The sequence below is a fragment of the Myotis yumanensis genome, unplaced genomic scaffold (assembly GCF_028538775.1).
Source record: "Myotis yumanensis isolate MYYU_CA2020_CCGP unplaced genomic scaffold, mMyoYum1.0.hap1 SCAF_4, whole genome shotgun sequence".
Classification (NCBI taxonomy): Eukaryota; Metazoa; Chordata; class Mammalia; order Chiroptera; family Vespertilionidae; genus Myotis; species Myotis yumanensis.
The window spans coordinates 12,834,988-12,858,265 of NW_027223755.1; the positions used below are offsets into that span (position 1 = coordinate 12,834,988).

A 23,278-nucleotide genomic window follows, 5' to 3' on the forward strand; every position below is an offset into this window, starting at 1 on the left:
CAGCCTTGTCATTTTAATCACAGTTACTTCTGTCTCTGCCGTCCTGCGCTCTTGGCCATAACCTCCCTGTCAACATGTCATATGAGTTAGCAAAACTTCATATTCTGCCCTTGGACCATACCCCCCTACCTTCTGTCACTCACATACACTCACTTCTCTATCATCTCCCATTTGATATCATTGAAATCATTGTCCTTTGATATCTCCTGTTCTCTAGAACTAGAGCTGTTCGGGTTCTACTAAAAAGTTAGGGTTAGTCCTCTCTACCCAGCTTTCTGACTATTGTATTTCCAGTCCGTTTCTTCAGATCTGCCCACTAAGCTGCTTCATAAAATACGATCCATACAGATAAATCCTCTGCATGAGTTTCCTCAGCCTTACCCTCCTTGGGCCTCTGAGTGTATGAGTTCATGAGAAGCCCTAACCTACGGACTGGGACATGTGCCCCGTTGTCCACACTGAGGACTCTGACCTGTGCCGCTCAGGTCTTTGCTCTAGGAAGACCTATGGGGAGTTCTTCCGCCCCTCGCTATAAGGTGCCTGCCTTTGTGCCTTTGGCAGGTGTTCATTCTAGACTTCCCTTCTACCTACCTAACCATGAAAGTAGGAGTGAAGTGATCTGATTTTGCATTTTTAGAAATGAATCACTGACTGCTCTTTGGAAGTATGTTTCAATATGTAAGATCATATAAGAGAGTAACTACCCTGTTTTTACATCCTAGGTACCTTGTGGGCCAACGCCTTGTGAACTATGAACGGAAATCTGGCAAACAAGGCACATCTTCGCCACCTCCACAGTCGTCCCAAGAATAAAGTGGTTGTCTCAACTACCTTGACCTTCCCCTTGCCTTTACGTGTCCTTTTCTGTGGACTTCTCTCTTTGGAGATTTTCTCCAGTGATCTCTCAGCATTTTTTTTTAAGTTAAATGTCTTTGACTTGTGTTCTCAGCATTTGGAGAGAGCAGCAGGTTAAGTTGCTGCCTTCCTGCATCTTCTGACATTACTGCTGTCTGAGATCTGTACATGTGTAAATAGAAGTTCCTGGATACCCTAAAACCTTGGATTAAACAGAATGTGCATTGTACATCTTTAAACAAATGTATATTAATTTATTAAATCTAGTTGTCACTTTATTTTGGACCTGCTGTGATCTTGACAGGAAACGTGCCACAGAGCCACAGTGCAGAGGTGAGACTTACTAATGACGTCTCTGGAGCACAATGTCATGGTGTTCCTAGCAGTTTTTATGAAGTGAACTGTACATTCTGTCTGTCATGGCTGTTGAGACCTTACCAAGAACGTAAAAGGAAACAGAAATCAGCAGTGGAGTATCTGTGGTAAGAAAATATGAACTTTGTGCTTCACTGTCAATCGTTTTTGGAAGTTATTTTGTATAACACCAAAGCTGTTGTACATTTTCTACTGCCTGATTTTTTTTTCATGTGTCTGTGTTTGTAATATTGTATAGTATCTTGTGCTAGTTGAGGAAATTATTTTTAATTTTGATAATTTAATATTCCTAGTGATTAGCATTGGGAGTTGGGTTTTTGTGCTTGTTAGGGGCATGCCTATACTTAGAGGGGGAAAAAGTCCAAAAGAAGATTTTCATTAGTCTCCTCATCCTCCTTTTCCCACACAGCTATCTTTTTTTCTGTTTTGGCAGCAGTAGCCAAAAGTCATGCAAGATCATAAGTCTTACAGTATATCATCACCAATGACACTGCATCTTACTGGAGTGGGGACAGACTGAGGTGTTCTTTAAATGTAGACATGGTTTGTGGTCTGAGATTGACAGCATTAGGAAAGACTGGTTAGAACATAGTCCTGCTGGTTAGTACATCATTGGATGAGGATTAGGGAGTACATTTCTCCTAGTTTTCCATGAGTAAAAATCCCAAGGTTTCTAAAATTTTTTATTTACAGAATAAAACTACAAACAAAATCAAACTGATTTTATTTGTCCAGAAGGAACCTGGCTGAGTTGGCAGTTTAATAGAGGAGTTTAGAATGTATCTCATTGGAAATATGCTGTAAAATCTCAGAGGACTGAACACATAAACTTGCTTTTTTCCTTATAGCCAAAGCTGCAAGTAGAAGTTTAGAGAAAGAAAAGTTAGGGACATGATCCAAGTATTTAATGGTCATGGTTTAATGTAAGGGTAGTGTTTGTTTTTGAATGATAACCTAAAAGTTCTCAGAGAAAATGAACAGCATAGGTCTTCAGAAACCATACAAGAATTTCCATATAGTATTAAAGCCCATAACTCAAATCTGAAGATTTTTTAAATATGAAAGTCAGCCAAACATAAGCTACCAAAATAAAAAGCAAATGTTCTGGTTTTATAATTCAACAATTTTTCCCAAAGTGGTAAGCAATTACTTAACTCTACATTTTAAAACATCAGTATATATATTTAAAAAAGCTTGCCTTAGGATTCAGTGTTATACTTTTTAGCACTTTGCAGTAGGCCTTTGTCTTGTATTTAAAATAAGGTCTTTGTGATCCCTGCCTTCACTTAGAAGTTTAGTTCTACTGTAAAAATGAGCATTTTAAAACATATTGCCACCTGTCATGGTATATGTCCATACAAATAGAGAAACTATCAAATTTGGCATATAACTTGATTATATTAATTTAGGTTTCTTTTGAAATTTTCAGAGACTTTGTAGATATTGACATAAAGTCATTGGAACATATTTACCTGTTTTACCAGGAAGATATAGGCAGATACCACAAAAGATTAAAAATTGTTATTCTACAACATTTTTAAATGAATCTTATCAGATACTTTATAAAATATATATATATGAATGGCCAAAAAGTTGCCCTCCATTTCACTTGAAATAACTTTATCTTATGTAATGATTTCCCCCAATTTTCCACTTGTGCTTTGTCCTGTTTTCAAAAAGATGAATACTTTCCTAAGGAAAGCATCTGCTGATTACTATTTACATGGGTAGCATCAAGATTTTATTAGCCAGTTGTCTTAGAAATATTTAAAATAACTAGTTCAGAAATTGCTAGTATTGCTGCCCTTCTTCATGTAGAATTTATTTTTAATAATAGTGTAGTTTTACTTCATTTTACATTGGGTTTAAACAGTCTTTAAGGAAGTTAATTAGGACAGAAAACTTTTTTGCTTTGCTTTTTACTATTTATAAATTGAAGACAAATCAACATTTAGGGTTAGTTTTACATGACCGGTTACCAAATGGCCATTAGTATCAGGTGTGCAGTTGTTCATTATTAGCAAATTATGTTTGATTTTTAAACTTAATACTAAGTACTAAAAGTTGAGATGAAAACTGAAGAAATATGCCAGTGTGAAGTTTGTATATGGCAAGCTTTAAAACTAAATGTTTTTAGGTGATGTTTTCCTGTTAGTTTTTTGGAGAAAACAGTAGAGATTAGATATCTCAATTCCAGATGTAAACACAAGTAGTTTTTATTTCAACATTTAATATAACTGTTATTACTATGGATTCTTGACTTGGTGTTTTTTTTTTCCTTTCCCTTATTCAAGTAATAGAAAGTAAATTTTTCTCAAATGATTTGATCTTAGATATGTAATATCTGTATTGGCAAAATGCTATCATTAAAGTCTAATTCTTGAATTTAGGATGAATTTATGACTTTTTAAAACAATGCAAAGCAGCACTGGACATTTCTACATTGTATTGTGTTTACACACACACACACACACACGACATTTCTACATTGTATTGCGTTTACACACTCAGAAACATACACACACACTCTGTAGAACACTGGCACAAACATCACAAGTTAGCTTCTTATTCTCATGTTCAGGATTATTTTAAGCTTTTTATTTACTGTGATAAGTTTTTTACATTATAAAAATAAATGATTGTGTTTAAAATACTCCTTTAGAATGGTATCTAATGAGTCACAATTAAAAAAAGACAAAAGTGAAATGCCTTACCACTAAAGTATTATTAAAAGCCTCATTTGTGGAGATTTTCTGACTTGCTGGAGCTGTCTTGGATCTTCTTACTTAATTTGCTCCCTCAAGCAGATGTTTTCCCTTCACCCCATTTACTGCCCTATATCTTTTTTTAAACAGCCAGGATGAGCAAGGGCTACTTTCAGATAAAACCATTAATACAGCATGAAGATAGACAGTATATATCTTTTCATTTCTATCTGTCTTATGAGTGCCTCATTTTTTAGTCATGGAAGTAATATAGTACCTTCAATGAATACGTAGTGACCATAAAGCCTGGGCATGACTACTATAGAAGCTAAGTAGAACACTGTTATTTGGGATACCAATTTTCTATTAAAGCAAACATCTTAGATACCCAGACCAATTTTATGTATATATTCTGAAATGTTCCCCTTTTTTATGTGGTCATTTGTTGTCTTCTGAGTTGAGAGAACAAGATTGAATAAAGTGAACGTTAGTTGTAGTCGAGTTTTTTTTTTTCCTTGTTGGTTTTTGCTTTATTGCAAGATTGCTTGAGAGTTACAGAAATGTGTATTATTAGCATAAGTTGATAATCCAGATACATTTAACATAATTATGAAAGTAAAATAATTCAAGTTACATGTGATGATAGCCCCCCTGTTCTAAGTATAAATTTAAAATGATAGTGGCAGAGGACACATCCCTCCTCTCCTCTCTCCCTCACTGTAATAGACTCTCTTCATTGGGAAGAGTAGAGCAAGGCCCTTATCTCTGCCACCCACCTCTTTGCCTCAACTATAAGGTCTGAACATCAGAGCGTCATCAGGTTGCCTATTTTAGGTAGCTACTATAGAGTAAAGCCAATCAAACCCATTTTATGTAATTGACCATAAGTCTCAGAGAAAAAGGAAAGGATTCTATGAGTTTTTTTTCCTCCTAACTGCTGTATGAAGAGATCTTTTTGTTTCTAATTTTTCTTTGTTTCTAGGTTGAGTTTTCCATGATTTTTTTTCCTTTTTATTAAATTTATTGGAGTGACACTGGCTAACAAAATTATACAGGTTTCAGGTGCACAATTCTATATAGCACATAATCTGTACACTATTGTGTGTTCACCCCAAGTCAAGTCTCGGTCCACCATTTACCCCCCCCCCCCATGATTTTTTTTAATCAAGTGCATTTTTATTTTAAATGTAGTGGTGTGGGTGAAGTGCAGTTTGAACCATAGAGCATCTTTAATCTGTGAAATTGAATTTTTACAGCAAAGGAAATTGCATGGTGAATTTCAGAAGTGGCCATTAACCCCCCCCCCCCCAACCCCCCCCGAATCCTGCAGTTTGCAGCCCTTCTTGTTGCAAACATAGAACCAGTACCACAAGTGGATTAAGGGTCTGAGAAGGTAATCTCCCCTCCTAGCCCCAGCCCCCACATACGCATGTATTTCTGGTGTCTGTTTTGTTTCCTTGCACTGTACTCAATACTGTAGTTGAATGAGGCATGGGGTCTGCCTTTAGGAAGTCCAGTTAGAGTGGGAAAGAACAGAAAAATGAGCAAAAGATTCTATTAGAGATATGCATAAGATTGCCACAAGGAACAGATACAGGATCTACCTGGGCAGAGTCTGTGATGACCTAGGTATATCCTTAGTTACTGTTTGGTATATATAGGCACCCTTCCCCCACACCCTCACAAATTCCTGTCAACCTCCTGCAGTTTATTTCCACTCAGTCCCACACTTCACTAAAACCATCCATATGTCAAGAGCCAGTAAACTGGGTGGAGGTCCCTTTTGGCACTTTACATTATCTAATCATCTTCCTGAAATTTTATTTTACACAGGTAACAGTGTTGTGTCTTTCTGCTGCTTGCTTGCTCAGTAGTTTCTGTAGGACAAAAAGTCTTATGCCAGGAAGCCCATTTATTTACTTCTTCGTTTTTTTGCCCAAATGGATGAACCCCTTCTGCTGGCTGCACGAATCCATTGGTCTGATGGAGCAGAATAGAGAGTCAGTCTAGAAATAAACCCATATGTATATGGACAGATTTTTGTCAAAGGTACAAAAGTTGAACAAACAGTGCTGGAATAATTGGACATCCAGATGCAAAATTAAAAATTGATCTATATTTCAACGTATGTAAAAGTTAACTCAATAAATTATAGTCCTAAGTATAAAACTCCAAACTATAACTTCTAGAAGAAAGCAAAGGAAAAATGTTTAGCCTGCGGTTAATCACAGATTTGGATACAACCCCAAAAGCACAACCCATAGAAGAAAAATTTGATGACTTGGACTTGATCAAAATGGAAAACACCTGCCTTTTGAAGTATACTGTTTAGAGAACAAAAAGACAAGCCATGGAGTGGCAGAAAAAGTTTGCCAAACATTTCTGATAAAGTACATGCATTCAGCCCTAGCTGGTTTGGCTTAGTGGACAGAGTGTCGGCCTGTGTACTGAATGGTCCCAGGTTCAATTCTGGTCAAGGGCACATGCCTGGGTTTCGGGCTCGATCCCTAGTTGGGGGCATGCAGGAGGCAGCTGATCAATGATTCTCATCATTGATGTTTCTCTCTCCTTCTCCTTCTCTGAAACCAATGAAAATATATTTTTTAAAAAGTTTAAATAAAATACATGCATTCAGATAAGTCTCAAAATGCTGTAGTAAGAAAACCTACTTGTTGATTTAAAAATGGGCAAATATTTTAAAAGACTAAAGGTAGTATACAGATGGCAAACACATGCAAACCTGTTCAACATCATTAGTCATTTGGAAAATGCACATTAAAACCACAATGTGATCCCACCACATATCTATTAGAAAGGCTAAAATTAAAAATACTGATGGTATCATGGGTTGGTGAGGATGTAGAGAAACTGGGACTCCCATACTCTGCTGGAGGGAAAGTAAAATGGTGCAATTACTGGGGAAAAGAGTTGGGCATTTGTTAATAGATTAAAATATGTACTCACCACTCCTAATTATTTGCCGAGAAAAAAATGTGTAAATCCATATGAAGAATTGCACATGAGTGTTTATAGTACTTTATTTGTAATAGCCTGAAGCTGGAAACAATCCATATGTCCATCAGCAAGTGAATGGGTAAATTATCAATACAATGAAAAGCAATTAACTATTGATATTCACAACATGTACAAATCTCAAAATATGCTAAGTGAAAGTAGACCAAAAATGTATGCTTTTGTTTATATACAAGTCTAGAAAATCCAAAGAAACCTATCTATAGGGAGGCAGATCAGAGGGGGTGGCGAGGAGGGACTTGGATTTTAAAGGGGCATGAGGAAACCGGCATGATGAATGTGTTCACTGTCTTGAAGGGGTTCTGGTCTGACATGTCTACATATGTCAAAATGTATCAAATTGCACACTTTGTGCAATTTATTTCAAAAAGTAATACTATGTTAATATTGGCTCTCTAGTGGACCATTTCATACCTTTTTTCCTAATAAGTGGAAAAAAGGTATTTTCTCCTATTTTCTCATTTTTGGCTGCTGACTTGTATTCTTATTTCACTGAAAAGATAGAATCAACCAGAACAGAACTTTTCACAAGTCCACACCCTCCCTGACCCATTACACCCTGTGTTTACTGCCCCAGCCTTTTTTTTCTAGAACAGGCCAAACCCCAGGGCCTTTGCACTTCCTGTTTGCCGTACTTTACTGTTCTTGGTTCAGGCTCTCCCCATCCTCATTTCTTTAGTGAGGCTTATCTAAAATTGCAGCTACTGGGACATTCCTGTCTCTTCTGCTGTATTTTTTCTCTTTCATATTTATTGACCTATCAGGTTTACCTATCTTGTTGATATTTGTATGTTTTCTCTCACGTGGATGTAAGCTCCAGAGATTTTGAAAAATAACTATTTGGGGATTACTACTGTGTTCCACAACAGTCCTTGGGACATAGTTAGCATTCAGTATTGTTGAGGAAGTAAATAAGAATCAAAATAATGTATATATGGTTAAAATGAAACCTGAAAGCCCCGTGCCCTTCTCCAGAGGTAACCACGTCAGCGTAGGCCAGACCCCCCCATCACAGTGCAGGTGACATGCGCCCCAGCCTGCTCTACAGGGTGCTGCTTCCTTTCACTTTGTTTCACAAACACCTTTTTATGTCAGCCACCCCATTTAAAAATTCTGGCTGTATTGTGTTCTATCCTGTGGGTAAGACTACGATTTAACTTTTCTGGACTAGTTACCCCATTTTATTATATGCTGTAGTAAACATTTTTGTCCATATTACCTTACATACTTAGGCTAGAATATCTGTAGGATAAATTTCTCAAAGTAAGATTGCTAAGTCATCAACATTTTAAAGTACCAAATTGCCCCCAAAACGTACTAATTAACACTCCTCTTTCATCAGTGTATGCGATTTCTTGATTTCCCATGTCATCAGCATTCGTGACTATTTTCAGTTTTTGCTAACGCTGTTCATTTGAAAACGTGTGTGTAGAGGAGTCAAGGTTGGGGCTTTGCATCTTCAGGGCGGGAAGGAGGACCTGTCCCTAACCCCACCTGGACATAGCTCATTCTAGTTCTCCATAGTCCTCTCTAGAGGTGAGCCTTCCTGTGTGGAGGGGGGTCTCAGGGCTCTTGCATTCAGCATGGGTGCTAGGGGCCGCTGCAGCCGCCAGCCAGGATACCCCTAAACCAGGGCTCACCCCTCGAATGCTGCCCTGGCCAGCACCCACCAGAATGGACATTTCTTTTACTCGTCCACCCAAAGTTATTGTGCCAGAAGTGGCTTATTTTCTCTTACACTCAGATTGGCTCAACCACCCTAACTTAAGAAACCAGTTAAACTGAAGCTTCCCTCGCCTAAACTATAAGTAGCTTTTAAACTGGGATCTGAAGAATGAGTTCACTAAGGGAACCGCTTGGATGCACGAGGAAGTTGATGGAGACGGGGGCACGCGTGCCAGCACCGACTGATCAGCCTTAGCGACTTGAACCGTTTCCAACGTCGGAGGACCCCAGTCACCCCGGCCCTAAGCTTCACATGGCCAGAGCAAGGAGAAGGGGTGGCGGCCTTTGTGAATTCGCCTTTCACAGTCGGCAGTGGGAAAGCGATCAAAAGCCCCTTTTCTAAGTGAAACGGTCAGCTCTCTCTAAACTAGGTTAGTGGTAAAGGTTAGGAGACCAGGGAGCCAAAGTCAGACTGCGCACGCGCATTGCCCTGGGGACAACCCACCCTCGGGCTCGAGGCGTGTACGCGTGCGCGGCGCTAGGGGGCGGGGTCCATCGTGCGCGCGTGCCGGTTGCCTGGATACCGTTGCGAAACAATAGCACCGGTTAGCGGTTCTGAGCAGCTGTGCTTGGGCCGCTAGAGGGGACGGTTGGTCCTCAATTTCCGAGGAAGCCGAAGACGAGCGGGTAAGAGCTCCCGCAGGCCGCCCGAACGCCCGGGAAAACCAGCTCTTGGCCCGATCCCAAACCCAGGACCCGGCCCAGACCCGGCTGCCGGACCTCGGTCCCGCCCCCCGTCCCTGTCCCAAACCTGGGGGAGGGCGGGCGGCCCCAGGCTGACTCTCCGCCCTTACTTCCCCGCAGCACACCTAGATCGTCCCAGGCTGGTCCTAGTCTTGGGAGAGTGATGCCGCTTCCCGACACCTTATTCTGCGCGCAGCAGATCCACATCCCACCGGAACTGCCGGACATCCTGAAGCAGTTCACCAAGGCAGCGATCCGCACCCAGCCCACCGACGTGCTGCAGTGGGCCGCGGGGTAAGCGCCGGGGCGTGCTGCTGAATCCTCGGTCCTGGAGCGGTGGTCCAACGCCCAGGACACTCAGAGTGTCAGCAAGACTTCACTTGAGCATCAGTGGTATCTACACCTAAGTATCCATCGAGGAAGCACCGTGGTTTATTGACCATGGGACCAGAAGTTACTGCAAAACGCTCACTTGTTACAGAATAGCAACAACTCCATTGTTGGAGAGTGGTATTTTTTTTTAATTTTAATTTTTTTATTAAGGTATTACATATGTGTCCTTATCCCACTATAATAGAGAGTGGTATTTAAGCAGATAGACCAAAACTTAGAAAGCAAGTGCATTGGGTATAAAGTTTCTGCATTGCATTATAAAACTATAACCACAGTCCCTTTATTTTATTTGCAAGGTGGTTTTTACAAGGAGAAATCGTATGGTTGTGTTCCTCCTCCTCAGGGAATCTCCCCAGGGTTAGGGACTGGCTGACCCAGAACCGCAGAAGTCATGTTGGGGTACTCAGCCCAAGGCTGGGAAGGCTAAACTCTGCCCAGTGTGGTTCACAGCAAATGAGCCTTCACAGTTCCTTGTGGCCAACGTTCTATTTCCAGGAACAGACATTCCTAATTTTAAAGTTACAAGTCAACAGACCTTAGAACCATTAAAAGAAACCCTTTTGATTTTACAGGAAAGCTCTTTGCCCTTTTCCAGTAAACAGGCATAGAAGCTTAATTTTATGACCACAAGAATCAGTATAATTTTTTCTAAAATGTTTTAGCAAATGGCATATCGAATTTTGCTGCCCTCTAAACTGTGTAACCAGTGAATTAGTTTCCTATGAACTGCTGTACAAAATCCCATAAAATTTGATGAATTTATACAACAGACATTTATTCTCTTACAGTTCTGGTGGCCAAAAGTCCAACATCAGTGTCGCCAGGCTGAAGTCAAGATGTTGGCAAGGCTTTGCTCTGTCTGGAGGTGCAAGGGGGAATCGATCTGTTTGCTTGGTTTTTCCAGCTTCTAGAGCTGCATTCCTTATATTCTTTAGCTCATGGCCCCTTCCTCCATCTTTAAAGCCGGAAGTATGACAGCTTCAGGTCTCCCTCTACCTCCCTAGTCTGAGGACACTTGTGATTGCATTTAGGACCCATCTAGATAATACAGAATAATTTCCCCATCTCAAAATCATAGGCAAAGTCCCTATTACCATGCAAAATATGACACACAGCTCCAGAATGAGGGCCTAGCTATCTTACCGAACCTTCCATATGAGGCTACTGACTACTTGCTAATTGGCACTTTGCCTCTGACACTTTGGTCAATTGCTTCTGAAGTAACCTTTCAAGGTTCTTAAAAAAAAATTACAGCCTCTGGTTTTAACCATTATTCAAGCCTAAATAAAAGGTAGTAAAATAAAAAAAGATAGTCAGGACTTGTAAGATTTATTTGTGACTTAATCATTTTTATTTGGACCATTAAATTATATTTGTAACACTTTAGAGACAACTGTTTTAAGTTTCACTTTAATTTAAAAGGCCAAGTTGAAAACTTTCTGAATGTTCTATGCAACTCATTTCAAGAACAATTTCGGAGTTTAGGAGAAAAATCAAGCATTATTCATTAAGCAGTGTGTGTGTGATGGACTCGGATGTGTTCTGGCTGTCCCAGAATACACTCTGTTAGGACGTTGTTCAGAAGAAGGTGACTTGGCCTTGGAGAGATTTCGTAGGCAGAGATTGGGGTTAGGACAAGGTGGAGGGTATTCAGGAGGAGGACACAGCATATGAACAAAGGGGCTGTGCCGGGAAGAAGAAAATGCAAAAACAGAGCAGAAAACCAGGGTCCATATGGAAGTAACTCTGCTGTGGCAGACGTAAGTTGACTTTCAGGTTAGCATTCTTTTCAAACGAGGTGTTCCAGTGGCAAAGGTGGGACAGCCTTGCCCCCCAGCCTGTGTACTCTGCTGTGATGTCACAGCTGGTCTGCTGTGATGTCACAGCTAATCGGCTGTGCCTTATGATGTCACCAAGCAGTTGTGCATCACTCAGTATGATGGAGGACAGAATTCGTTTAGTACTAGAAGGCTGCTTTTGCTCACAGGTGCCTCCAGGAAACTAGCAGAGTCTAACACAAGCTGGTCTTGCCACTTATGTAGGCTTCCCCAACCTTGGCTCATTTGACACTTTGGAGGGGACAACTTTTGGGTGGTGTATGACGAGGATGGGGTGTAGGATCCTTAGCCAAATCCCGGTCTGCACCCACTAGATGGCAGGAACACCATCTCCCTCCTGTGGTGACAACCAAAATTTCTCTGGAAATTGCCAGTGCCTTCTTGGGAAGGGGAAGGACCCACATTGCCCCTGTTGAGAACCACTGTTGTACAGGCTCTGTCAGGCTTGGGGATGGTTTGATAGGTTATGAAGAATAAAGTCCGTGAAGTGGAAACTGTAATTAGGAACAATATGGCAAATCTAAGCACCCACCCTCAGCCTGGCACTTTGCTCTTAAGGTCCACATTGGTCTAAGTGCTGCCTTCATCTTGTCTCTCGCTCTAACCTTTAAACAAGATGTGTCTGGAGTTGTCTTAAAAGCATGAAAGCAAAGTTGAATTTGAAGGGTGAAGAAACGGGATGAGTTATAAAATTTGTTTTAGTCCATCAGATGTCTTTCTACATTTTGTTACTTATTCAGAGTTGTTTCCAGTGACTCATATCTTTTAACTTACAACCCGTGGCCCTGGTGGATGGTCTAGAGCTCCTTTCCCTGGATGTGTTGTTTCTTTTCGCGGTGTTAGTTGTTAGAGCTGCATGTGACAGGGCTCAGCAGCTGCCCCCCTCTGGCATGCTGGCCCCGAGGGGAGTGGGTTTTGCAGAAGAAACTGCCTGGTACCCCTCCCACCAGCCAGAGGCTGGATGTGTGCCCCCTCTTGACTTGTTGCCCCAAAACATTTCTGTGCTCCTATCTTCCCCCAACATAAGCAGCAATATCGGGAGCCCAGAAAGGAACAAGTAAGGGGAAAAATACTAAAAAATACAACAAAAAACAAACAAAACCAGGCAGGAACAGTGAAGTGTGAGGGAGGGTGGTCTCTGACATGGCAGAGTGGCACAGCCCGTCCTCAGTGGAGCCAACAGAACATCCCTGATCTAGGTGCCTGAGAGTTGAATAGGCAGAGAGGGATGCTCTCAACCCCCAGGAAAAACAGCAAGGCCCAGAAAAGGGAAGACCACACCTCAGCTGTTACAGTGGACACTGGACCGTGACCTTGCCCTTGGATACCGTGGCCTGCATCTTCCAGTGCCTCTGGCCACATTTCAGGGCCCCTCATGGTGTTTACTGGATAAGAACAGCGCATGTGGTGTCCGCTCAGTACTCCCTGGAGCCCTGAGACAGACCGTCCTTATCCCCACTTCACAGACAGAGACACGGAGGCAGCAGAGAGGGTAAGGAGGAGAGCCGAGTGGAGGAACCGGGATAGACTGCCCTTCGGACTCAAGAGCTCTCCTCCTTGATCACTGTTGGGCTTCGGGCTCCTTTAAGAAAGCGCAGTCATTAGTATTAATTTGCCTTTTGTGTATTGATGAGTCTTCAGAGATATCTGTTGTTGTTGTTAGGTATTTCTCAGCGTTGTCAAGAGGAGATCCACTTCCTGTAAAGGACAGAATTGAAATGCCCGTGGCCACTCAGAAAACAGATACTGGCCTGACTCAAGGAATGCTCAAAGTGCTGCACAAGCAGGTATAAGGGCTATGCCACCAGTCGGCTTAACCCGAGAGAAAGCCGGTGCCCCTGAGGCCTGACACAAACCATCACCATCATCTCGCAAGTCGCTTCCCCTGCAATAAACCTTTGAATTTCATTCAAAAAGGAATTTGTTGTATTCAGTGCCTTTCTTTAATTGAAAGAACCCACAATAGCTATTCATGATTAGATTGTAGAAAAGTGAAATATAATTTCTTTTAAATATCAAATTAAGATGCTTAGGTGTTGCTGGACTAAAAAAAGGCTAAAGATATGAAAGTATGACATTTTAGACAGGGGGATGGCAAAGCCCTTTTGAAGGGTGTTGATGAAGCTGTGTGCATGCCGAAGTGCTCATGTGAAGGACGGTTGCCCTGGGAGGCTGGTTTCCAACCCGCCAGGCAGCCTGGGCCTGGCCCTGCCAGACAGCCCTCGGTGAGTCTTCTCCACCCACTGGCTTGATTTTAGAAAAACGAGTTAGCAGGAAGTACATCACCCAGCTTTGAGGCTCGGCATTCAGATGAGTGGGTCATATTACTAAAAATGATTTTGATTTTTAAAATGTATTTTATTGATTTTTTACAGGAAGGAAGGGAGAGGGATAGAGAGTTAGAAACATCGATGAGAGAGAAACATCGATCAGCTGCCTCCTGCACACGCCCTACTGGGGATGTGCCCACAACCAAGGTACATGCCCTTGACCGGAATTGAACCCGGGACCCTTCAGTCCACAGGCCGACGCTCTATCCACTGAGCCAAACCGGTTAGGGCGATTTTGATTTTTAAAGTAACAGGTCCCCATTATACATGAAAAAAAACCCCAATTTTTTACTTTTCAGTTACAGTTGACATACACTATAATGTTAGTTTCAGGTATACGACATAGAGCCCTTTATACATTTGGAAGTACTGGGCTTCTGGACCGGATACACTGACTTTGAAACCAGATTTTCCGTGGCTCTCTATTAAAAGGGAACACGAATAACCATGGAAAGAGGGTAGCTTGGGAAAGGACATGCTAGTGTTGCTGAAAGCCCTTCACACAGATTAGTACTAGCAGGTCACAGAAGTTACCCATTTTCATTGCTTGTTTTGAAATAGAAGGAAGAAATTTAGTTTAAAGATTTCTCCCATGTAATTATTCACATGTTTATGGGGTGGGACTTTAAATGTTTTGATTGCCAGGTATTACAGTCAGATAACAGAGGACGCCATCCCCAGCACCAGCATGCCCTGCTTATTAAGTTACAGCACTATGCCACGTTTGCTTCACGGCCCTTATTTAAGAAGTAAATTGCTGTGAACATTGTTGTCAAGCTTAGTGTCCCCACTCCCTGCACGTTGCCCCTCCCACTGCACATGTCCCCCTCCCTCCGCAGGGCTAACAGGGCCATGAAGTCAGGCCACCTGTCCCTGCATGGAGTACGCGGTGTATGTTCAAATGCTCACAGCATTAGAGGATTCTGTGGGGTTTTAAACTTATGTAAATTGTATTATATTGTGTTTTCTAAACAGTGTAGCCACAAGCAATACGTGGAATTAGACGACCTTGAACAGAAATGGAGAAGTTTGTGCCTGCCAATGGAAAAATTCAGAGCTCTCATACAATTGGATCCTTGTGAATACAGAATCGAGTGGATAAAATTTTTAGCACTTGGATGTAGCATGCTTGGTGGGGTACGTACCTAGAAATGGCATGTTGATAATTATGTGCAATCATAGGCCTGGCTGGAAAATAACTTAGGGGTTTCAGTCACCGAAGGAAACACATTATTTTAGTAACTTTGTCTCAGAAAAGCAATATTTTTTCAGATACCTATTGTATTTTTAGGCTTATAGTTATTCTAATTTACAGAAATTAAATACTTGTGAATACCTCAAATTAAAAGATGTTAACAGTAGATAAAATATATGGATACCGTTAAAAATGTATTTAGGTTTTATTAAACCACATATCATTTGGTAAATGGATAATACCTGTTTTCCTAATCTGTGGAGAGAGGCACAGAATTATTTTATACTTTAGTTAAAACTATTATTAGTAACTAACAGATACAGTACAGCTTTGCTGATGGTAAAATATAACCCAAGTGCTTAGGAGTGAAGACAGATGACCCTGCTGTTTCAGAGACCAGAGGGTTCCGGAGCCCAGGAGAGGGGTGCCATGGGGGGCGGAGCCAGCTCCCGTGTTTGAGTCACGCTGAGACGCCTGGGTCTAGTGAAGGGAGAGCTACCACTTTAAGCTCTTAGAGGAGGTTGAGAAGAGAGAACTCGCTTTACTTCAGGGATGAGCAAACTCCCGTCAGTCTTCGGACCCCAGAGTCCCTAACTGGGTAATTCATACCCCTCACTTCATGGCACCCGCTTACCGTGGGTCCATGCGTGGGCCTCTTTGATTCGATTTTAATTTTTAACAAGGACTTTCTGTAATACTGCCCCACACGATCACGAACACTGGCAAAACCTACCCGCCAGCAGCCAGTCTCTGTCGAAGCTCACACTTCCCTTTTATCACATGCAGACCCCGGGAAATGCCTCATTTCACTGTAGTTGGTTTTATCTTTTTGAAGAGATAATTATGTTGTTGATAATCTTCTGGAACCTTTTTTCATTCCCAATTAGATCTCTACATTTATTCATCTGTATCATGACATAACACCGCTGTCGCAAAACCCCCTGGGTGGGAACACACTGCAACTTGCTGCCTATTAAGGGCCCAGGGAGAACCTGCAAACCCAGGGAGCCCAGGGGCGGGGCTGGTGTCTGCCTGCAACTTGGGTTGTGTGACTGCCCCAAAGCTAATGGTGCCAGGGCTGGCCACTGGCTGACCGCATAGGAAAGACAGGCCAGGTGTCACCAGGGAGGCATCTCAGTGGGGTGCTGTAGGGAAGGACAAAGACAAGTTAGTTACTAGAGAAAACTTCATGCTGTGGTGTTCCCATAGGTCTTAGTAATACAACTTTAATAGAGAATATTTGAATTAATGTTCGTGCCTCTAAACTTAGGTGGAATTTATATCTTAATAATGATGAGAAAGCAGAACGTTTCATATTTTGGGCTCCATCTTTGTCATTTCTATCTCCCTAATTGTGGAGACGAAGCCCCAGATGGAAAAGCACAGGGAATCTGTTTGGCGAGGCGGCCTGGTCCATGTGTAGTGTGTGACGCTGGAGGGCGCCGTTGTCCAGGAGCGCGTCCTGGGGAAGGTGACGCGGGTCCGGCTGTCCCCGCGCCTTCCCTCTCCCGGAGCCCCTTCCTGCTGTGCGATGAGGTTCGCGTGTGAAAGCCTCAGGGTGCGGTGAGGGGGTGCAGCGGGGGGTGGGGGTGAGGGGGTGCAGAGCGAGTTCCCACAGCGTCATCGGCAGGGGCTGAGGCCCGAGCCGGGCTCCGATGCGGACGTGAGCTTGGCCTTTGGGACGCCCCTGGACCCCACGTGGGCAGGGAGCTTGGAGCTGCGACTTCCCCAGACGATTCTTGGAGTAGTTTGGCATCTGAGCATTTATCTTTATGCTTAAAAAAGAGGAGGAAGTGAAAACGTGAAGGGAGACGAACGAGGAGTAATTCAGAGCGGATTACCGCCTCGTTTCCACGGTGGGTTTGGGCAGAATTGGAATTCAGTCTCTGCTTCCCACTGGGCAGGTTCCTGCGGCCGCGTCCCTGGCGGCTGCCCGGCTCCGGCTGACACAGTCTCCGCCCGCGTTTCTCTTAAAAGTCAGAGCGGAAGGTTTCCACAAAGACTAGAGCCCATCCCTCCCTCCCTCCCTCCCTCCCTCCCGATGTGTGTGGGGCACCGCCTGGTGCTGGCCCTGCTCTGGGTGCTGAGCGGCAGCGCCCCTGCCCCCGGGAGCCCCGCGTCCCATCCCCCGAAGCCTGAGCTCTGCCTGTGTTGAAAGCTGCAGGGGAGGTGGGGTGGAGGGCGGGGTCAAGGCCTCTGGCTGCCCGGCTGTGGTAGTGGTTCCTGTCCCCTCCCCCAGGGCCGTGTGCTTACCTGGTGACATGATCGCCTGTGCATGCCGCGACCCGTGTCTTTATATTTCTGCAGCGCCCTCAGTGGCCTGTGACGCCATCATGGACTTTCTCAGTCCGTGTGTAGGGAATGGGGGACTTGGGTCACAACTTTCTGATGCTCAGAAAATGACCCCCATGCTTAAAGAAAAACAAAACAAAAAATTTTGATCCACCACTTTAGTGCTGAGGATCATGGACGGTGTCCCCTGTGCCAGTGGTGGGGACGCGCCTGGCTCCTGTCCCCAATGCCTCCCATCCAGGTTTCCCGTAGGAGCCCTTCCCCGCAGCCAGCGACAAGATCCAGCCCAGAGGCTTAGCCACTGGCCCAGAGGGGCAGCTCTGGGTTCCTGGCTCACCTGCCCCCAGCACCACTTACCTCACTGCTGGTCTGCGTGTCTCCCTGGGAGGGGCGGGGGGGGGGGGGGGGCGGGGTCAGGGAGAGGACAGGTGGGGCCCGCTTTCCACTGCGGCTGTCACCGTCGCACCCAGGCCACACACGTGGCGGCTGCTGGGCATGGTGGCCTCTCCGACCCTTTCCTGGACAATGCCAAGGGCAGCATCAGTCCTCAACAGGTGGCTTCACTCTGGGACTCAGTCCCAGCTTCCTGGAGAATGTGGGCCTCCCACTCTCACCTGCCACAAGCCCCCAAACCGCATTTTAGATGAGAAGTGTACCGAGATGGGGGTTAGCACCTCTGGCTGATGTTAAGCTGTCTGCCTCCTGAGCACAGTCAGGCCTCCCAGGGCGCAAGAGCTGCTCTGCCCTGATTCCGTCTGAAGGGGTGGGTCAAGTCTGCCCTCACTTTTATCTCCATGCTCGCTGAAAGGACCACTTGGGGTGCATGGGAGGTGGTTCGGTGTGTCCTCACCATAGCAGCTAAGATTCTGAAATTGAAAAAGTCCACAGAACTGGCACCTGGAAGACGCTCAGGAAATATAGGTGCCTCCACGTCTGTGTTTCTCACTCGTCTGCACTTGAATTTCAGATGATGGCTCGGGCTGGAGCACTCGGCTACACACAAAGTGAGGGTGTCAGTCCCCGTCCCCTGGAAGGCTTAGGTACCTGGAGGGAACCACAATGGCGGGCGGTTGGAGGGGGCGCCTGCCAACATGGTGAGCGGGAAGCCTGACTACCTCCCCTCTTCGGAGTTGAGAAACCTGTTTGTAAGGAAACGCTCAGTGCAAAACCATGCAAGTTGCTTTATGAATCCTTTCCTGCAGATCTTACTGTCAGAAATGTTAACAGCAATATTGTCATCACACCTGTGCAGAAGGCAGCGATGCTGGAGTGTTTTGATGTATTTTTTTCCTTAAATACCTCCCGTCACAGAGACCTCATCTGCCTGCTCCCCGCTGGGCTCCCGCACTTGGCGGCGGAACATCCTTCCACTTGTGTTGGATATAAAAGGAAAGTCCAATGCAGCACCATGTATTCGCAGAGTTTCAAGCAAGAAACACGTACTGCTAAACACACAGCTTCGGTTTCCCAGGTCCTCTCAGGAGTGCAGGGAAAAGTGACCCTTCCGATGCTGCATTGTGACACCGCCCTTCACCAGCGCTCCAGCGCCAGCCAGTGTGGGAGCCTGCTTCCCAGTCCCGAGCCCCAGCTGCCAGCCCCTGGGAGCCCGTGTGCTCAGGCCTCCACCTCCAGCCCAGAGCCTGGAATCCCAGACGTGTGGCAGGCGTCTGCTCCTGCCTGAGCCAGCCCGGCTGCAGGCGCGGTGGAATGTGCTGGTCAGCATGCCTGCAGCTGGTCCCAGCTGCTCACCTGGGGCAGATGACAGCCTCTGGGCCCCACTGTCCTCATCTCACCCGTGAGGGCGAGGAGGAAAGGAGATGCCCATCAGGCTCTCAGACGGTGCGTTCTGCGCAGGGAGCTCACTGCTGTCCCGCAGCCTCCCTCTCCCCCTGCCAGAAGCACTGGTGATTTTTCTCGTATGTGCACTGAGAGGACTGGGTCGAGCTCCTGGAGCCGTGGAGAAAGAAGCTGCCATGGGTGAGAGGGCCAGTGTCCAGGCCCTGCAGGCGGCCGGCCAGAGGGAGGCCGTCAGTCTCACAGCAGCAAGGAGATGAGTCTGCCAGCAGCCTGTCGCCTGTCGCGGAGGAGCAGCTAAGCTCTGCACTCCTGACGCACAGAAACTGCCAGATAATGTGTGTTGTTAAAAAACCCCACACCAAACAAACAAAAAACCCCTGGTTCTGCCCTCTTCATGCCCCGAGGATGTCAGAGTGCTATCCCCACAGTGTCACTGTTGAGGTCAAGCAGGCCTGTGGCTTCCCCTCCACCTGCAGCTCCCCCGGGACTGCCCCCTGTGCCGCCCTGTTCTCCTGAGGGCAGCCCAGGTTCTTCCCGCAGGAGCTTCCCTGGGAGGAAGGCCTTGATTGGCAGTGTTTGCCCCTGACTGTGGTGTAACTGCTCCCACCACGGCTGATTTCAGCCTACCAACACAATCAGCTGTCTCACAAGTTCCTGGGAGGGTAGCAGCCAGGTCAGGAGCCGCTCCATACCCCGCTGCACACAGGCCTTGGGCCCTGCCGCCTCCAAGGTGCTCTTGTGGAGTCACCAGGGGGCTGACAGTTTCTAGCACGAAAACAGCCCTAGTCTTTGACACAGGCGATGGCTCCCCCACCCTGAATGCATCTCCTCCTGCCCTCATGGCTTGAAGGGGAGAGTGGGATGAGTCACAGCTCTGGCAGCTTAGTGGTGTGGGGGAAGGCTTCCCAGAAGATGGGCATTTGGGCTGAAAGTTGAGGATGTCGGCCAGGGTGGGATGAGGGTGACTGATACAGGCAGAGGGAGGGAGCATGAGCGGGAGGAAGGCAGGTGCTTTGCAGAACTGAGACAAGGCCCAGAGCAAGGGCGGGCCCTGCAGGAGCCCAGGGGCAGGTGGGCGTCAGCAGGACCCTGCCCGCCCCTCCACAGGTGGCACCTCCAGTTGGTAACAGTTTGCTTTGTCCCTAGGTATGTCCAGGGGCCAGAAGGGCTAGAGGGTTCGGCGTTGGCTTAGGGGGTGTGTCTTTAAGGAGACTGATGCTTCCTCGTCTTCAAAAGTCATTCGAATTTTAATATAAAATCTGTGGATTAAAACTTTTTTTCAGACCAATTGCATCCTGATGAGACCTTTCCTTTTTATTTCTTTATGTCACATATACATTCACCTAGTTCTTAATTTAGATAAGAACATAGTGTACTTTCAGGAGAATTTCTGTAAAATGTGATCGTCTATTCCAGTTTTAGCAAATGCAGTAATTGTCCCTCCCTCCCTGCAACCCCCCCCCCCCCCCCCCCACCCCGTGCCATTCCTAGTCCTTGAACACTGCGATGAAGAACCTGTGCGAGATCCTGACCCAGGACCCGGAGGGGGGGCCTGCGCGCATCCCCTTCAAGACTTTCTCCTACGTCTACCGCTACCTGTCCAGCCTGGACTCGGATATTGCTACTTCAGAAACGGAAGCCTATCTCGCCTCGCTGAAGGACAGCATGTGAGTACGAGCAGTCCCTGGCCCTGGGCATAGGGATCCTTAGAGATCTTCCTCCAGTCCCCACTTATCTCGGATTCCTGGTCCCCGCTCATCCTGCGGTGACAGAGGAGAGGCCACCGGAGCCTCCCCAGGGCCTGCTGAGGAGGTGGTGGCAGGAGGCTGCTGGCTTCCGTGGGACTCGGGGCGGGGTGGGGTTCAGTTCTCAGACATCAGAGGAGAAAATGTATCCCGTCTCTACAAAAAGTTTATCCACACTTACCTTGATTCTGAAGGACAGTATATCAAGTGGTTTAAAATCATAGCATGTTGAACAGTAAGAAAGAATTCACTCTCAACAGTGAGACGCAGAAGCGGGGCTACTGCAGGTGGAGGTGTGACCGGGCTATGGACACAGCTTCATCCCCGGCTCCTTGCACATCTCTCGGGCGACTGTGTGCCCCATACTGTGCAGAGGACAAGCAGCCAGGGGGAAGGTGGGGTGGTGGCAGCCCCCCCCAGGGGCTGTGGCCCCACAGAGGGGGCTCCCTGAGGGTGGTGACAATGCCCCTAATGAGCTTAGGCCCAGGAAGCCTGGCAATTCCAGGGGAAGGGGCTCTAGGTGAGGCAGGATGGAGCCTGGCTCCCACAAGGTTCAGGAGAGAGAGAGAGAGAGAGAGAGAGAGAGAGAGAGAGAGAGAGAGAGACTGATCCAAGGCCTTCCAGCACCTCCTGGCCTCCCCCCCCCTCCCCCCCCCCCAGGTGCCTGTGAGGGTGTCCCTAAGCCTCACACTGCCATCTGGCGCTTTGCCCCAGCACATGTTCACGAGATGCCTACTCTGCCAGGGATGCAGTTTATGGACCAGAAGTTGCAGTCCTGGGTGCTCCACACTCACAGATACCGGACAGCGGGCAGGCTTGAGGGCAATGGGGACGAAAGAGCCGGGGGATGGGGCCTGACTAGGAGGATACATCCTCCAGCACTGAGAAGCCCTACCCGGCAGCCCCTCATCACTGCCCAGATGCTCCTCCCTCCCACCTTCCCAAACCTTCCACAGCTGGGACACCAGTGTGGGCCCAACTACCTCACTTCCTGCTGACAGACCCTGGCTGCCCCCACAGCGCTCACTCCTGTCCCTTTCAAGCCGTTTTCTCTGCTCCCTTTTCAAAACCGCATCCCCTCTGAGGCCCCTGCCACCTGACTCTTCCTCCAGACTCCACAGTCCACTGTCTTTCCTCTAGTCCAGTGGTTCTCAACCTTCCTAATGCCTCGACCCTTTAATCCTCATGTTGTGGTGACCCCCAGCCATAAAATTATTTTCGTTGCTACTTCATAACTGTAATTTTGCTACTGTTATGAATCGTAATGTAAATATCTGATATGCAGGATGTATTTTCATTGTTACAAATTGAACATAATTAAAGCATAGTGATTAATCACAAAAACAATATGTAATTATATATGTGTTTTCCGATGGTCTTAGGCGACCCCTGTGAAAGGGTCGTTTGACCCCCAAAGGGGTCGCGACCCACAGGTTGAGAACCACTGCTCTAGTCTGTCACCCACCATCTTTGTGGCCCTCCCTGTGGCTCCCCGGTTACTCTGTCCCTCTCCACAGCACTCCCCACACCGCCAGGCCCTTGGTGGCCCCACACTACCCTTTTTAAATAGAAGGGGACCTTTGTTAACTAGTGACTAAAATTTGTGTTGTCAATAAAGAAAATTCATTAAATATAGTACTGTTTGTTTTTTTTTACCTAGAAATAAATGCCCATTTTTGTACAAAAAAATAGAATGCTTTAATTTTCCAGGTAGAAATTGCTGATTATTGACCATAAGTAATTAATTTTTAAGGTAAAATTGTTAGATTATATTGTATTTAAATTACCTTTTAATTAAATTATACTAAATCATTGTTTTATAAAATTTATATTGTGTGTTGTGAGAAATTACTAATATGTGTGTTTCTCTGTTTCCATTTTAGAGACAATAGAAAAAATGGCATGATAGGACTTATGGATTTCTTCGTCATAACGAGGAAAATGTAAAAAATCTCAAATAGAAAACTCAGAAGACATGCCATTAATACAGAGAAAATCACATTTTAATGTCGAAAGAGTGTGTTTTAAAACCTTGGCACCAATTACAACTTGTCATTAACCACATGCAGACCTTGCGTGAGTTTTTCTGGTGATGGAAGTTGAGTGTGACCAGTGAGTCCGGGAGGGGGGGCCTATTTAATGATTGCTCTTCACTGTGTCCTTGTAAGAACCTTCAAGGTGAATCATTCCTAGTAGTAAAATGATCTGTTTGACTGAAACAATCTGTTCGGAAGCTGCAGAGCGGGGAGGAGGATGGGCAGCTTAAACCCGGCCATCCTGGTTTTCCGTGGAAAACTCTTTATGCCCTGGC

General features: G+C 45.6%; 2 protein-coding genes across 4 annotated transcripts in view; both read left to right on the forward strand.

Annotated features, from left to right (window-relative positions):
- The window catches only part of MARCHF6 (membrane associated ring-CH-type finger 6), a 68,647-nt gene extending 64,216 nt beyond the window's left edge, over positions 1-4,431 (forward strand). For both annotated transcript variants that reach the window (XM_070411892.1, XM_070411893.1), the window contains exon 26: positions 723-4,431. In XM_070411892.1, coding sequence (XP_070267993.1) covers positions 723-813 — 91 coding nt within the window. In that variant the 3' untranslated portion in view covers positions 814-4,431. The remainder of the gene's footprint in view (positions 1-722) is intronic.
- ROPN1L (rhophilin associated tail protein 1 like) lies at positions 1,256-23,031 on the forward strand. 2 transcript variants are annotated; one of them, XM_070411895.1, is made up of 6 exons: positions 1,256-1,337; positions 9,498-9,671; positions 13,272-13,395; positions 14,914-15,075; positions 20,714-20,889; positions 22,851-23,031. In XM_070411895.1, exons 2-6 carry the CDS (start codon positions 9,541-9,543, stop codon positions 22,912-22,914), a joined length of 657 nt encoding a protein of 218 aa, XP_070267996.1. In that variant the 5' UTR covers positions 1,256-1,337; positions 9,498-9,540; the 3' UTR covers positions 22,915-23,031. The 2 variants fall into 2 exon arrangements, with proteins under 2 accessions (XP_070267996.1, XP_070267995.1); XM_070411894.1 differs by lacking the exon at positions 1,256-1,337 and adding an exon at positions 9,232-9,320.
- Positions 23,032-23,278: the final 247 nt, after the last annotated feature.